Here is a 15,082-nt window from a genome sequence, read left to right as displayed (position 1 = left end):
ATCAGGTACACCTGTCAATTTTTCACATGAACCGGTAGGTGTAAAAGGACTTGTGTCAATTTACACCTGCCCATCTTTGATCCAGTCCACTAAAAAAAACGGATCCGTCCTTCTCTGTGTAGGCGGATCAGAGTTAGTCAGGTGTATATAGACAGCAGAGTCCGTTTACACCCAGCCCCCCATAGAGCAGAGCGGGAGTTTGTCAATGCTGGCTCTACATAAACTGAGCAGATATGGACCTGTCTTCTGCCCGCTCTGCTCTGATTAGCAGGGGATCTGTGAGCGGATCCCCCTGCTGAACAGAACAGAGTCTGCCATGTGTGAAAGGGCCTTAAATAGCTGTAGTATTGCACAATAAACCTCCACAGCATTTTATTAGCAACTCTGCTGAAGTAGCTTCTTTTAAGTTTACAGAATTCCAGTGAAGACAAAAATCAGTAAAACGTCTGTGTAATATTAGTAATGTGAAGCACCTGAAAGTGTTTCCAGTGTATCTGATATTGCAAGCAAGGGAACAATAACAAGCAGACATTTTTATATATTTTTCATAAAATTCCAAATCATGTATAGCCAATAAAAGTTTATGCATTACAAATATAAACCTAATTAAAGCTGAGCTTCAAGCCGATATGAAGAACAATTAAATGTAATCATTCACACATTCTATCACCTGTTATGGTCTTGCCCAAGACTTCAGGATTACTGGTCCCAGGTGGTGAAGTTCCTCCATGACCGCATGGGCTCCCCTCTATCTTTATGCCCCCGTCAGTGCCTACTTGGCATCCTCTCTCTACCAGAAGAGAAGTACCTCTAAATATTTTTACAGGAGTCACTGTTTCTTGCTAGGATGCAGATTGCTCGCACCTGGATCAGGGCAACAACCCCACCATACAGCAATGGAAGGGGGCGGTCAATGCCACTCTTCCTTACAAAAAAGTGCTGTACAAACACAGAGGCTGCCCGGCCAAGTTCAATAAAATTTGGGACAGATGGGTGGAGGACTCGGCCACCTGCATGGAACAGGACTAATCCTTGACTATATTGCTGCCCCTTAGTGCGCCTTGGATTAGGGCCAAGTCTTCCCTAGTACTATGACCCACTGGCCAAGACACACAGCTAACAAGGTTCTGCATGTATCCCTACAGGTGACTTAAGCGAGTCGCCCTCCTGGGCCACCCCACTGTCTCCCTCCCTCTGGCCCCCAGTTGGATCTGGAACACACACATTGTGTATATGTTTTATTTCCATGTATGAAATGTCAGATGTGTTATCCTTTAATTTGGTGCATGTTGCACCCAGCATTTCATTATGTATTCTTCTTTTATGCTGAATAAAGTTTTTTCTGATTAAAAAAAAAAAAACGTAATCATTTATTCCAGGGGTAGGCAACCTTTTAAAGCACAGTGTGCCCGAATTTTTTTTCAAACAAATTGAGAGTGTCGATTTTATAACAAAAAAATAGCAACTTCACATTCTCAATCACAAAAAGGATTTTTTATTAAGTAAATGCTGTAAACTACTTTAGTAGTGAGAAGTTAACATCCTGCACTCTCACGCCTCAGATCAGCCCCAATTCCTACACCTTCACACCTCAGATCACTGTAACCCCCTGCAAATCTGCCCCACCTCTGTACCCCCCTGCATATCTGCCCCACCACTGTAACCCCCTGCATATCTGCCCCACCACTGTAACCCCCTGCAAATCAGCCCCACCACTGTAACCCCCTGCAAATCAGCCCCACCACTGTAACCCCCTGCAAATCAGCCCCACCACTGTAACCCCCTGCAAATCAGCCCCACCACTGTAACCCCCTGCAAATCAGCCCCACCACTGTAACCCCCTGCAAATCAGCCCCACCACTGTAACCCCCTGCAAATCAGCCCCACCACTGTAACCCCCTGCAAATCAGCCCCACCACTGTAACCCCCTGCAAATCAGCCCCACCGCTGTAACCCCCTGCACATCTGCCCCACCACTGTAACACCCTGCACATCTGCCCCACTGCTGTAACACCCTGCACATCTGCCCCACCACTGCACCCCCCTGCACATCTGCCCCACCACTGCACATCTGTCTCATCAATGTACCCCCCGCACATCTGTCCCACCACTGCACATCTGTCCCACCACTGTACCCCCCCGCTCATCTGCCCCACCACTGTACATCTTTCCCACCACTGTACCCCCCTGCACATCTACCCCACCACTGCACATCTGTCCCACCACTGCACCCCCTGCACATCTGCCCCACCACTGTACATCTTCCCCACCACTGTACCCCCCTGCTCATCTTCCCTACCACAGTAACATCCTACACATCTGCCCCACCACTATACATCTTCCCCACCACTGTACCCCCTTGTTCATCTGCCCCGCCACTTTAACCCCCTTGCTCATCTGCTCCACCACTGTAACCCCCCTGCTCATCAGTCCCACCACTCTAACCCCCCTGTACATCTGCCCCACCACTGTACCACCCTGCTCATCTGTCCCACCAATGTACCCCCTTTCTCATCTGCCGACCCACTGTAATCCCCTGTAAATCTGACCCACCAATGTAATCCCCTGTGCATCTGCCCCACCACTGTAACCCCCTGCACATCTAACTCTGAGGAAGGGGGTGTGCCCCCAAATGCATTAGCTGTACCCCGTTGTTCTGTGCATGTCCATGCACTGTGTTATGGCCTTTGGTGAGTACCCACTTTTATACAAAAATGTCTTATTAAATTATCTCTGGTAATGCACTAGGTGTGCATGCAATCCATTTCTGTTTTTCTTGTACCCTGCACATCTGCCCCCACCTCTGTACCCCCTTGCTCTTCTGTCACATGTGCTCCACTACTGAACCATATTTTCATCTGTCCTAACACTGAACTTATCTGCTCATCAGCCCCACCACTGTAACCCCCTTTCTCATCTGCCCCATGACTGTACCTCCTGCACATCTGTCCCACCTCTGTTCCCCCTGCACTTCTGCCCCACCACTGTAACCCCCTGCTCATGTGTTCCACGGATGTACCTCTGTTCCCCCTGCTCCACCACTGTTTCCCCTGCTCCCATGCCCCACCACTGTAACCCCTGCTCATCTGCCTCACCAATAAACCTCCTTTCACGTCTGCCCCACTGCTCTACCCCACTGCTTTTCTGGCCCAACACTGAACCCCCTGCACATCTGCCCCACCGCTGTACCCTCCAGCTCTCCTGTTCCACCTCTGAACCCCTCCTACTAATTTTCCCCATCACTGTACCCTCTTGCTTATCTGCTCCCCTGCTGTAACCTCTTTTCATCTATGATATACAGAGTGGTGAAAGAAAGCAGAGATGACACATCTACCTGTCCTGGCACACTCATTCTGTTGATCCACCTCTTGCATCCAGCTTATGTGCTTGTATGTGATGTCATATACCAGCATATGGAATGGATGCGCAATGATGAGCTCAGGTCAGGGGTATTTTCTGAAAGCAGTGTGCCTGTGCGCAGGATCATAAGTTGGGTCTCCACAGCTGAGAAAAAGTGGTTGGGTGTGATTTTCATTGCGCTGAACACAGGCTGTGGCTTAAAGGGACACAGAGTGCAGAGGTACAGTAGTGGCACAAAGGTTCAGGAATAATTTCAACAAAGTTCCCAGAAGCTCAACAGCAATTCCACAAATGTTATCCCTGATGAAGTCACATGATCGTGACGAACACGCGCCAGGCACTGCGATACCAGAAGTGACGCCATTGAGCTTGCTGTTCGTTTTTACACTACCTGTTGCTCATTCAGGTACTTGTCTTATGCTATCTTTTATTTAATAAATACTGGTTTAATATACTACACTATGGGCCATCCTTCCTATGCCTATTGGTGAGACCCTTCCATCCCAGATTTTCCAAAGATTACCACTTAAGGGGTATGCTTACACTGATTATAGGCAGGATACCTGTAACAACAAGAGCCTGGGGCTACCATCCCACACTAAGATGGTTACCAAGGACCCTTAAAGTCATACTTATATGCTGTTAGCTTACAGCAGTAAGGTAAGGGGACACCCATATATCTAACCAGCACGGAGGAATTCACAAACTACCTACCATTAGCAGCATCTTATTGAAGTTTGATTGCGAGCACTTGCACTCTATTTTTTCAAGAGTCACTATATGTTTACATTCCACATATTGTTTAAAGAAAGAAGAATTCTATGGACACTGTTATATACGTTTTTATGGACTTATTTATTTTTTATGCGCCACTTATTTTTACCCGCCACTTATTTTTAAATCTGTTTTATCATTTATTTTCATTTGGGATATATGCACTTTAGTTCACATATTGCAACTTTGTTTATTGCCAACACTGCATTATTTATAATTTTTTTTGCACATCGCTCTCAGATCTTTCCGATTTACCAGTGCTGTGTTTTTTCCACACAATCTTGAGTCTGGTAACTGCCAGCACCTGCTTTTGGGATATGGGTTCCCTAATAGAAATGTTACTATTATCATACTTATTGATTTATGTTTCTCTCATCATTATGATACTTGTCCACCAATAGCAAGCGCCACGTTTTTTTTTAGTCCAGTTACGGCCAGCACAGATCTTTAATACTGGCCCATTAGGATTCTACACATTTCCACTACTTTATTGTATACGTATAGCGCACCACTACTTTTTTATCTCAATTCCACAAACTGTCACCTGATTGTGGGTTTGTCAATCACAGTGAAATCCCTTCTTTCTGAGACTGGTAGGGGCAACCACGCGAGTTATCTTCCTCCAGATGGTGGATGTGATTGGCTTTAGCAGTGGCCAAGACAGTACTCCTCCTTCAGGGAAACGGGAACCCCCAGCCCCCCAGCAGAACTGCGCCCAATCTCTTCCCATCACAAAAGCTGATGATCGCAGCTGCAGCAAAGTTAGAGAACCAAACAATGTTTCCCATCTTTTACAATGTGTGGTAGCACAGTGCCTTCCCCTTAGTGCAGATGTGGAGTGGGGAAATCTGACATTGGAATGCATTAGTGTCTCACTGACACTTCCCTGCGCTGCTCTGCTGATGGGGAGGGAGTCGAGTGCTGGCAAAACAGGCTTTGCCTGCCGGGGGTTGTCTACCCCCTACCCCTTGTTTTCCTTTGTTGTGTAGGGATTTATTAGAACCCCTTTCAAATGTTTTTTATTGCTTCCTGTGTCCCTACTTGTTAGATTATGTTTGTTCTAGGGACCACTGTCATCATGTTTTCAGGACAGGAAGGAAAAATCTCCCCAAAGGGACACAAAAAAACTGAGACATTTTAGGAACTAAAAAAGTAGTGGTTTATATATATTTATATATACACATTCACTCAAGGGTGAGCAATTGTATTAAGAATCAAATGAACAGTCTTCCACATTAAGCAAGCTCCATACTCACTGCTCCCATACAAAGAATCAAAGGATGTGTAGTCCAATGTCTTTAAATGCTCTTGAGATATGAATTAATTCAGCTAGACAAAGAATTTGGTGTTGCTGTACGGGCTAAAATGGGATTTGCATACTTGCATTTGGATATAAAAGTAAAAGACAATTTGGGAAAATTGTTGTACTACACAGCCTTTGATACTTTATACAGTATGTGTACATGTGTGTGTATATATATATATATATATATAACTATACACAGAGACACTTTAAGGGCTCCTTTACACTAGCTTTGGTCTCCAAGGAGCGACCCGTGTTTGGATTGATCTTTAAAGAGCATTTGATAGGCAGTGATGAGGCATTGTATTGCCTCCTCACTGCCTGATTTAACTCTTTGAAGCACGCGGTTGTCGTGTGCTTGCACAGCGACCCCATTAACTTGAATGGGTTGTGCTTGTAGTATCTTGTCATGTCATACTATTTTTGTGTTGTTGGGCTCTGTGCAGATGGCCTTTCTCCCATCACCCTGGTTTAGATGTCAATAGGGGGTATAATTCCTGCTGTGCCATGTGTACACCCCCAGCAGCTGGCTATGCAGCTAAAGGTGGCCGCAGCAGGGGTGAAGAAGAAGCACGATTTGGGATTTTACCACCACCTAACCACTAGTATGAAGGAGCCCTCAATGTACATTTAAATAAATCATAAGTACCCAAAACTGTCTGATATCAGCTTATTTAATCTGTTTTACAGCAACACTCAGACTGGGAGAAGCAGTGCAGTACTAGGCCAACACAAAAATATATTTAATTATTTTTGTGCATGCTGTAAGTGACCATAGAGCATGACTCCCCATTCGTTAGTAAGTGGGCAAATTATCGCAGATCTAGTCTGTTAGCTAATTACATTGTAACCTTAGTACTGGGCCAATCAGGATCTGCTTAGGGAACATACTGCTAAGAGGACTGAGCACGATTGATAATTTGGAAGTGCATTGTACTGCTTTCATTTTCCAACCAGTAGGTTGTGGGTGGGGACACATTTCACTGTATCCTTTAACTCTAAAAAAGCAATGCCATTAATGACTGTGCTGCCAAATGTGTCTGGACAATACTACTCATCCTCTGGCATATAAGACAGTTGACAGATGTGTATTTCTGGCCATTTGCCAGAAGTTACACTTTCATTTCAGTGCTTTACATTATGCTGATGAAAACAATAAAAAGCATTTCAAGCAGTTGGGTTGTGTAGTTTGAAAACTGTTTCCCAAAAGCATTCTGAAAATTATGTAGATTAAAAAAGCCCAATTTACACTATATTACCAAAAGTATTGGGACACTTGCATTTCCACGCACCTGGACTTTAATGGCATCCTAGTCTTCGTCTGTAGAGGTCAATATTGAGTTGACCCAACCTTTGCAGCTATAACCGCTTCAACTCTTCTGGGAAGGATGTCCACAAGGTTTAGGAGTGTGTCTATGGGAATATTTGACCATTCTTTCAGAAACGCAATTGTGAGGTTAGGCACCGGCATTGGAAAGAAGGCCTGGTTCTCAGTCTCCACTCTAATTCATCTCAATGGTATTCTATCAGGTTGAGGTTGGGGCTCTGTGCAGGCCAGTCAAGTTCCTCCACCCCAAACTCACACATCCATGTATTTATGGACCTTGCTTTGTGCACTGGTCCAAATCATTTGGTGAAGGGAAGATTATGGTGAGGGGTTATTTTTCAGGGGTAGGGGTTGGGCTTGGCCCCTTAGATCCAGTGAAGGGAACTCTTAAGGTGTCAGCATATCAAGACATTTTGGACAATTTCATGCTCCTAACTTTGTAGGACCAGTTTGGGGGTGGCCTCTTCCTGTTCCAACACGACTGCATACCAGTACACAAAGCAAGGTCCATAAAAACATGGATGAGTGAGTTTGGGGAGGAGGAACTTGACTAGCCTGCACAGAGTCCTGACCGCAACCCGATAGAACACCTTTGGGAGAAATTAGAGCGGAAATTGCGATCCAGGTCTTCTCATCCAACATCAGTGCCTGACCTCACAAATGTGCTTCTGGAAAAATGGTCAAACATTCCCATAGACACACAGCTAAACCTTGTGGACAGCCTTCCCAGAAGAGCTGAAGATGTTTTAGCTGCAAAGGGTGGGCCAACTCAATATTGAACCCTACAGACTAAAACTGCCATTAAAGCTCATGTTCATGTAAAGGCAGGCATCCCAATACTTTTGGTAATATTTTTTATTCTTGAAGTATGCACCCAAAATATAAAACTTTAGCCATTATAGTGTTTTTATAATTACTTAAGGGTGCATAAAATGTTTGTCTATTAATCGTTTTAAAAGAAAAGAAAAAAAGTCCTATCCAAATAATTGTCTTTGCCTTGGATATATATCGAAGCATAATAAATAACTTCCAAAATGCTTCTAAAATTGGCATTGCAAATACATCTTTGATCCTTAGCAAAAAGCCCAGGCTATCTGGGGATATTTTTACTCTCTGCAGCAGCAAATAATAATCTACCAGGAGACAAGTGGCTATGGAACAAGTTAAAAGTAGCTACGGCCAGCATATCCCAGGGGTGGGGCTTCACTTATGGTACACTTGCTTTGTATGCTGGAGCTCTGCTTTGCCGAGCCTAACGCCATCACCCTCCCCAAAGATTATATTGTCAGCTAGTCTGCAGTTATCTTAGTTCTTACGCTGTCATGATTGCAAGCTGCCAAGAAAACTCCGGAGGGGAACAAGGGCTTTTGCTAAGCTGTCATAAACACACACGTAACAAAGGACAGCACTCATTCAGTTAGACAACCCAGTCCCTGCACACGCAGTTTGCAATGCACTGAGCCTCTCTCTCTCATGTAGAGCCAAGTGTACTAAATTTCAGGCAGGCAACTTGTCCAAACTTCGAGACAGCCAGTGAACCAGACCACAATGTTTCGAGTGACTTACTGTAGTATTAAGACCTTAAAATGTCAATGGAAGCATTCATGAATATTAATATTCTTCTACTATATTAACCTGAATACCCCTGCCACCAAAATGTAATACAAATACCACAATCGTTTTGGGTTGGCAGGCACATCACAGCAGTTTAATGTAAAAATGCTCACTTATGAGCAGTCATCTTATTTTTTATTTTCTTATTTTATTACAGTGCTGTGCCTCGTCTTTGACAACAATAGTTGTTAGCGACCTTGAATGCAGCTATTAAAGACTTCAAGGACAGACTTTTTAAGATCTATACTAAGGCCTATAAAATCTTATAGATAGATTTTTTTTTTTTAATATCTGGTGATAGAAATATAATGTATACTTTTTACAGTTTTTGAACTCCAGGCAGGGTAAAAGACACAATGCAGCTAGTGCAAACGCTTTAATTTGATTTGATATCAGCCATTTGTAATCCTCTGAATAATATTTGGTGCCAAATGCTGGAGGACGTGGCTGCTCGGACATAGGCGCCTCCTCACTTCCTTATGCACGCTCAGCGTGGCGTTTGGGGGTGTGGGCTGCGTGCGCCCTTATAGGCTCTATCTGGGTGGCAGATCTGTCCTGTTGGCGTTTCAAGATCATTCTCACTACATTTCATCAGGATTCCCCAGGTTCTAGCACTTGGTACCATTCATAGCCTCATATTGAACATTGGTATAGGTTCTAAATGGGTTCCCATTCACATAGTTCTTGTTGGTGGGTTTTTTACCTATTATTGCCACATTTTTCTACTCCCCAATCCTCCCTGTTTGGGATTCACCAACACCAACTTGGTTACATTCAATTTTTCTGTCCTTAAACAGACAGGGTTTTGTTATACACATATTCATATGTATATATTTTTTAGCAGTCCCTCAAGACAATTATAGGAAACATTCAAGGTCAAGCCCAGGAAATTGTCCTGCCGGGATTTCTGCATCCCTGGATATCACCTTGCACGGGCTATGCGAAATGTTCATGAAACCACAGCTCCCGGAAAAGATGCCCCTCTCTAGGGGCTTCCAGTCATTGGTGTTGTACTTTCTATACACAGCGATTTTGTGAGTACTCTATTTCTAATGGGGGGTTTTCCTCCCATTTTGGCTTCTTTCAAAAGACAATTAGCTAAGGATTTTTATATGTTTTTTACAGATGTACACACGTTTGCTCCTGAAGAGTGGATAACATTCCATGAAACACGTCAAGCTTCTGTACTTATGTTTAAATCGATGATGTGTTTTTTATTATCTTATATCAGAATCATGTGCCTGTGTAATTATATATATTTTTTTTGTAAATGATGGTGTTTATTACTAATAGTGATGGGAAGAGGTGTTAAACCCACAATCTTTTCACAAGAATATGTGTCATTCATGCTTTTATATGTATGAATCGAGATGAAGTATTGCGATAATAATCAGTATCATGTATTATTGTTTATATCTGACACCTTTTTGACCTTTTCATATAAACTCAGTGCCTTATTTCATGTCTCTTTCCCACGTAGATAGGGATGGAGGCATGACTAGGTCCTTGCCTCATTTGAAGTCCCAACAAATCTCCTCCCTCTGAATAACAGCACTGAGAAGAAAGAGTGGCACGGGAATCCAATCAGGTGTACTGCATTAAAATGCACCGACAAGAAAAAAAACTGCCAGGGAAAGAGAGCAGATAGATGGCCTCATCAGTCTCCTGCTGCTCCTTCTCTGTCTAATCAGCAGAAGAGGAGAATCCCACTACATTCCTAACTAATATAGAAAGTAGCTCCATGGCAGGACTGTGTAAACCTTAGAACTGAATTGTATTGATTTGGACATTATTTAGCAGGTAAACAGCTTCCATTCGCATTGCGACACTCAGCTGGAGTTCAGCATAGTAAAGGTACAACTCTAACTATATTGTTTACTTGTTGACCCAGGTCCTTTCATCTATATATAAAACATGATCACACTATACAAAATACCAAGGAGCAGCACCATCATATAATTAACCATATCCAAGGCAAAGAATTGTTTTTTGGTATTTGTAATGTTGACGTTATTTATTAGCAGTGCAAAGACCGAAAAATCTGTGAAAAGTTATTTTTATATGTAATGCTGGCTTCATTTAAAAGCAGTGAGTATTAAATGTACGAACATATAATCCCCGTGCTAGTCACCAGCATTTTAAATAAGCAAATTCCATTTGTAGGAAGCTGCTGCCTCTAATATGTGTAGTCACAGCACATTCAAATTTGTGTGCACATAGGAACGTTTGAAATGTATAAGGCCTGATGAAGGGATGAAAGGAATCCCAAAAGTTTGCATAATAACCCAACAAGCTGAAGTGATACATTCCGGAAGCCCCGCTTTGCTCTTCATCAGTTGTGCCTGAAGTCATCAGGAGCGGCCTTCTGATGACTTCAGGTGTTGCTGATGAAATGGGCAGCGTGGGGCTGATGGAATACATCACTTCCGCTTGTTGGAACACACGTGGAGCGCAAATCAGCATTTCCATCCTGTAATACATGCCTGATTGCCTTTTTTTTGTAAGTGCAATTTAAAGTGGTTTGTTTCATTAAAAATACATTACTACACTACGAGAGGTTTCCCCATCTCTTACTGTACATATCTGGCTTACCATCGAGCTCCCTTGAGGCACAGGAATGCTTAAAGGCGCAGTGATGCACATTTATCCATGTGTACAAGAAGCATAAAGAGATTGATCCGAGATTGTTTGGAATTTATTAACCGTCTATGGGAATTCACCAGTTAATGAGAGCAAGCGCAGTTGACTTCCTTTTTAATTAAAGAGGTCAATAGCTTAAGGGTGAGTACAGTAGGCAAACACTTTGGTGAAGAAGAGCACATTATTGGTCAAACAAATTTTTGATGGACTATTTATATCACTGAGCACTTTATTCATGTTGTATCATATGATATTATATGGGCAACGTATTTTGTTGATGAATTGAAGTGTTTGAATACATAGTAATGTATTTAGGTGATAAAGGGCGCGGTCAGGATTCTCAGGTTTTTAACCTTTGGGACTTTGTGATTTGGACTTGGTTAAGTCTGAAAAAATGTTTTTATTTTTTTTGCAGGCCAGGGTGGGTTCCACTTTTTCCAAATCTTTGCAACTGTAAAATGTGCTTATTTGGCTCTATTGCATTTAAGATCGCTATAAGGGCTATTTTAACTATGTTATATCCTAATAAATTTATGCATCCCTTTTTTTGTGAGTTTTTACCGTACTTTGAAAGTCCAAAGTTGCCTCAAATTTGCTGCCTTTATTTCTTAAACTGATAGGATGATGGTACACTATTATATACCTATTTGATCAGTAGTGATAATTAATTTAGTTTTTTATGATTTGAATTATTTGAATACATAGTAGTGTATTTAGGTGATAAAGGGCGTGGCAGGATCCTCAGGTTTTTAACCTTTGGGACTTTGTGATTTGGACTTTGTAATGTCTGATGAAAATCTTTTTTTTTTTCCAGTTGTTTTCACAATTTTTAGTTGTTTACTAAATTTGTTGCGTGGGTGTAGGTACACCATTTTAAAAAACCAACATACTGCATTTATTGATGGCTAACATGTTACAATGCACTTTAAAACGCAGAGAAAAGTTCAGTAGGCCAACCAACTGGAGCTTTCCCTTGACTGGTTCAGCAAAGTAAGAATGAGAAATGTTTGCTGATTGGTCGTTTGGAAGTGTAGCACTTTGGCTTATGGAATAAATGATCATTTCTGCCAGTGTCATTCCTTAATATTCCAAACATACACACAAACATATACTTATAACGAAGAAGTTTGTGGTACAGAAAATCAAATCTTCTGCGTTGTTGTTTCTTCCTTTTTTTTGGAGTTGTATTAGTTATATGTCCCTGGGATTTATTTGTATATTGATTGAAAATAAAGATTCTAAAAAAAATCTCATATTTTATTTGGGTAAAACAGATACATATAAAACTGAGTGCACCACAAACATGTACATCCAGTGTGCATATATCATCTCTGATTCCAGTTTTCTTTTACCCAGAGGATACAGCTAAACCTGAATTTATAAAGGGAACAGCCTGTGACCTTTAAATATGCCACAACTGTCTCTTAATTTCAGAGCACTGCAATAAAGACAAAGCCTAAGGTAAAACTAATGCTAATGGACTCTCAAAGTGCATTAACAGAAAATCCCACTTAATGTTTGCCTGGAACGATTTAGAACTTCATTCTCTTCAAAGTAGAGATATTTGCACTTTTTTTATTTCAATGTAATCCTAGCTGACGGAGAGAAGGAGTTAATGTACATTTACAGTCTGCCATGGCTAAATGGTAATACAGATGATAAATGAATGAACTGAGTGGCATCTAAGTCAATAGCTTCATTAGTTAATTTACTGAGATACTAGAGTTGCTGCCCTCTTCCCTTGTCAAAGTAAAACATTTGTACTACAGAACAAACCAGTAAATTAACAGATTGGAGATAGTATTTATTAAGTTCTCTACACTCTTGTATTGCGGAGCTTCTTCTTTACAAATTAATATCACTGTATATTGATGTTGTATCCACAATGAGCAGTCATGAACTTTCCGAGAAATTTCTGTATATCATGTTTAAATTATTTATCATCTCTATTGCAAGTGCTACAACTATAATGTACTTAATTTAATGGAAAGACATGATCATTTTAGTAGTAACTAGCTGACAAGTCACATGAGAAATTCATGTCAGCAAAGAATTCATGGTTAGGTATGACTGTTTAAATTGCAGCAGTTAAAAGTGAGTCAGCCATGAATGAATTTAGGTGAGAATCAGAATATTCAGCATTAAATTAAAATAATTGTGCAGGTGTACTTCTGAAAAATTTACATTAGTCTTATTTGGCATTATTTTTTTACTTTGCTTGTGTCTGACACTTTGGCATTGAATTAGGAGAAAGATCCCGAGAAGTCTTTCAGGTCAGTCAACTGTCTGACCTAACACACTGGGGGTCATTAATAAAAATGTATTTTTGTTTGTTGTTTGGTAATCTGTTGCTTCTTCACTTTTTAAAGTGGAACTTGAGGCTTCACAGTGAAAACAGGCCAACAGGCTACTTACCTACCTGTCCCCCTCTGTACAATAAGCTGTGCAAGCGCAGCTCACTACACAGATTTTGCAATGCTAAATCTGACAGAACTCCTAAGCATGTGCAGGAGTGACGCCATCTCGGGCTGGCCATTGACAGTGGCCAGCGTTCGAGACCCAAAAGTCTGCTGGCTGAAGATGTCAGTGCCTGGTAGTAAGTTCCGGGGAAGGCTCATTACTGGAATCTAGGCGAGTATTCTTCCTCTGTAAATGTAATTTAGGGGCAATTTAATGTTTTTTAATTGTGATAGTTCTGAGATTGCAAACAGAGAAAGAGATCCTCTGCTGCTCAAGGTCAAATGGAATGGATCTCACATCTGCCCAATGGACACAGCAGACCCCTGCAAGCTCTACAAGCAGCCAGATATGACCACACTCTGCTGGCTGTTTACATCAGGCTACCTCTGATCCAGTCCACAAAAAAAAAAACAGAAGAGAATGCAGTTGTTTTCTGTTTTTTTTTCTGCTTTTTTTTCCTGGACCTAGACAGACATGGAGATAGGCAGGTGTAAATGGGCACAAGTCCGTTTACATTTGCCTTTTTCATAGGGCTCCATGGACCTCAAGGCCTGATTCACACCTATGCATTTTTAGTGCTTTTTACAGATTTGCACTACAGTCCATTCAACATGGTTTCCTATGGAATGCGTTCTGTAGGGCAAATCTGAAAAATGCATAGGTGTGAATCAGGGCTAAGATCAGGCCCACCTGAAAACTGACTGGTGAACCTGATCGCAATGCCTGAAACTGTAATTTTGGTCCTAAAACAAACAAAAACATTAATTTTAACATGTGCATGCAAAACGTCTCAGACTTAACATTCTAGTTCTTGCATATACCCAGCCATGATTGGCTTTCTTTAGAAAAAATAAGATTGAATTAAAAATTATTTATTTTTCCCTACACAATTTGTGGGCACTTAGTATTGCAGAGGTGTGTTTATGTGGCGCACAATAAGTTTACCTCCAACCCACCCTGCAGCATTATTGCTAGAAGACCATAAGATGTCAGATTCCTGAATCAGCTGGTATCCTTGGTAAACTGTTCTGTTGCTCAGATCAATACACCCATTTGTTCAGCTCACTCTAAAATCCTAATCTAAACTGCAATCCACCATAGCCCTCACCCACCTTAACCACTTTCAGCATCTGAAGTCTGGGAAAATCCCTTCTTCCCTTTTACCTCATCTTAGTTCTCTTTACCCCTACCAATCCTTTACCTACCCTATCTAAATACAATGGAATAGCTGAATCCAGTTAATTTTGCAGTTATATACTGTGCATTGGAGACAAGCAAACTCTCTTAAATTCCATCTTGCAAAATTTGTACAGTATATGCAAATCTGAACTGTCCTTGTAAATAATACATTTTCTAGGTAGACATCTTTTGCTATTATATTGTAAAAACTCTCAATACAACTTTGAATTATAAAGAGCATGCAGAGGATGATGCCAAAATTTAGTATAACCCAAAATATTGGTTCAACAAGAAACAATGAATTAACTTTACATGGGTAAAAGATAATGCGATGTAAAATTAAAGGACTGGAATGTTTAATGATGGTAGATGAATACATGCATGCAAATGCTTTGTACTTACTCAACAAAATAGACCCCGTATTG

The 15,082-nt window shown here is 41.4% G+C and overlaps 1 protein-coding gene across 3 annotated transcripts in view; it reads right to left on the bottom strand.

Moving 5' to 3' along the window:
* MAGI3 (membrane associated guanylate kinase, WW and PDZ domain containing 3) overlaps positions 1-15,082 on the bottom strand; it is a 497,671-nt gene that overhangs the window by 164,955 nt on the left and 317,634 nt on the right. For all 3 annotated transcript variants that reach the window (XM_077481559.1, XM_077481557.1, XM_077481558.1), the window contains exon 7: positions 15,060-15,082. This exon is cut by the window's right edge and continues 35 nt beyond it. In XM_077481559.1, the coding sequence (XP_077337685.1) occupies positions 15,060-15,082 (23 nt within the window). The remainder of the gene's footprint in view (positions 1-15,059) is intronic.

This window comes from Lithobates pipiens, unplaced genomic scaffold (genome assembly GCF_037356315.1).
Source record: "Lithobates pipiens isolate NorthernLeopardFrog02 unplaced genomic scaffold, aLitPip1_a1.2 Scaffold_16, whole genome shotgun sequence".
NCBI classification, from domain to species: Eukaryota; Metazoa; Chordata; class Amphibia; order Anura; family Ranidae; genus Lithobates; species Lithobates pipiens.
This window is presented reverse-complemented; position numbering and strand designations above follow the sequence as displayed.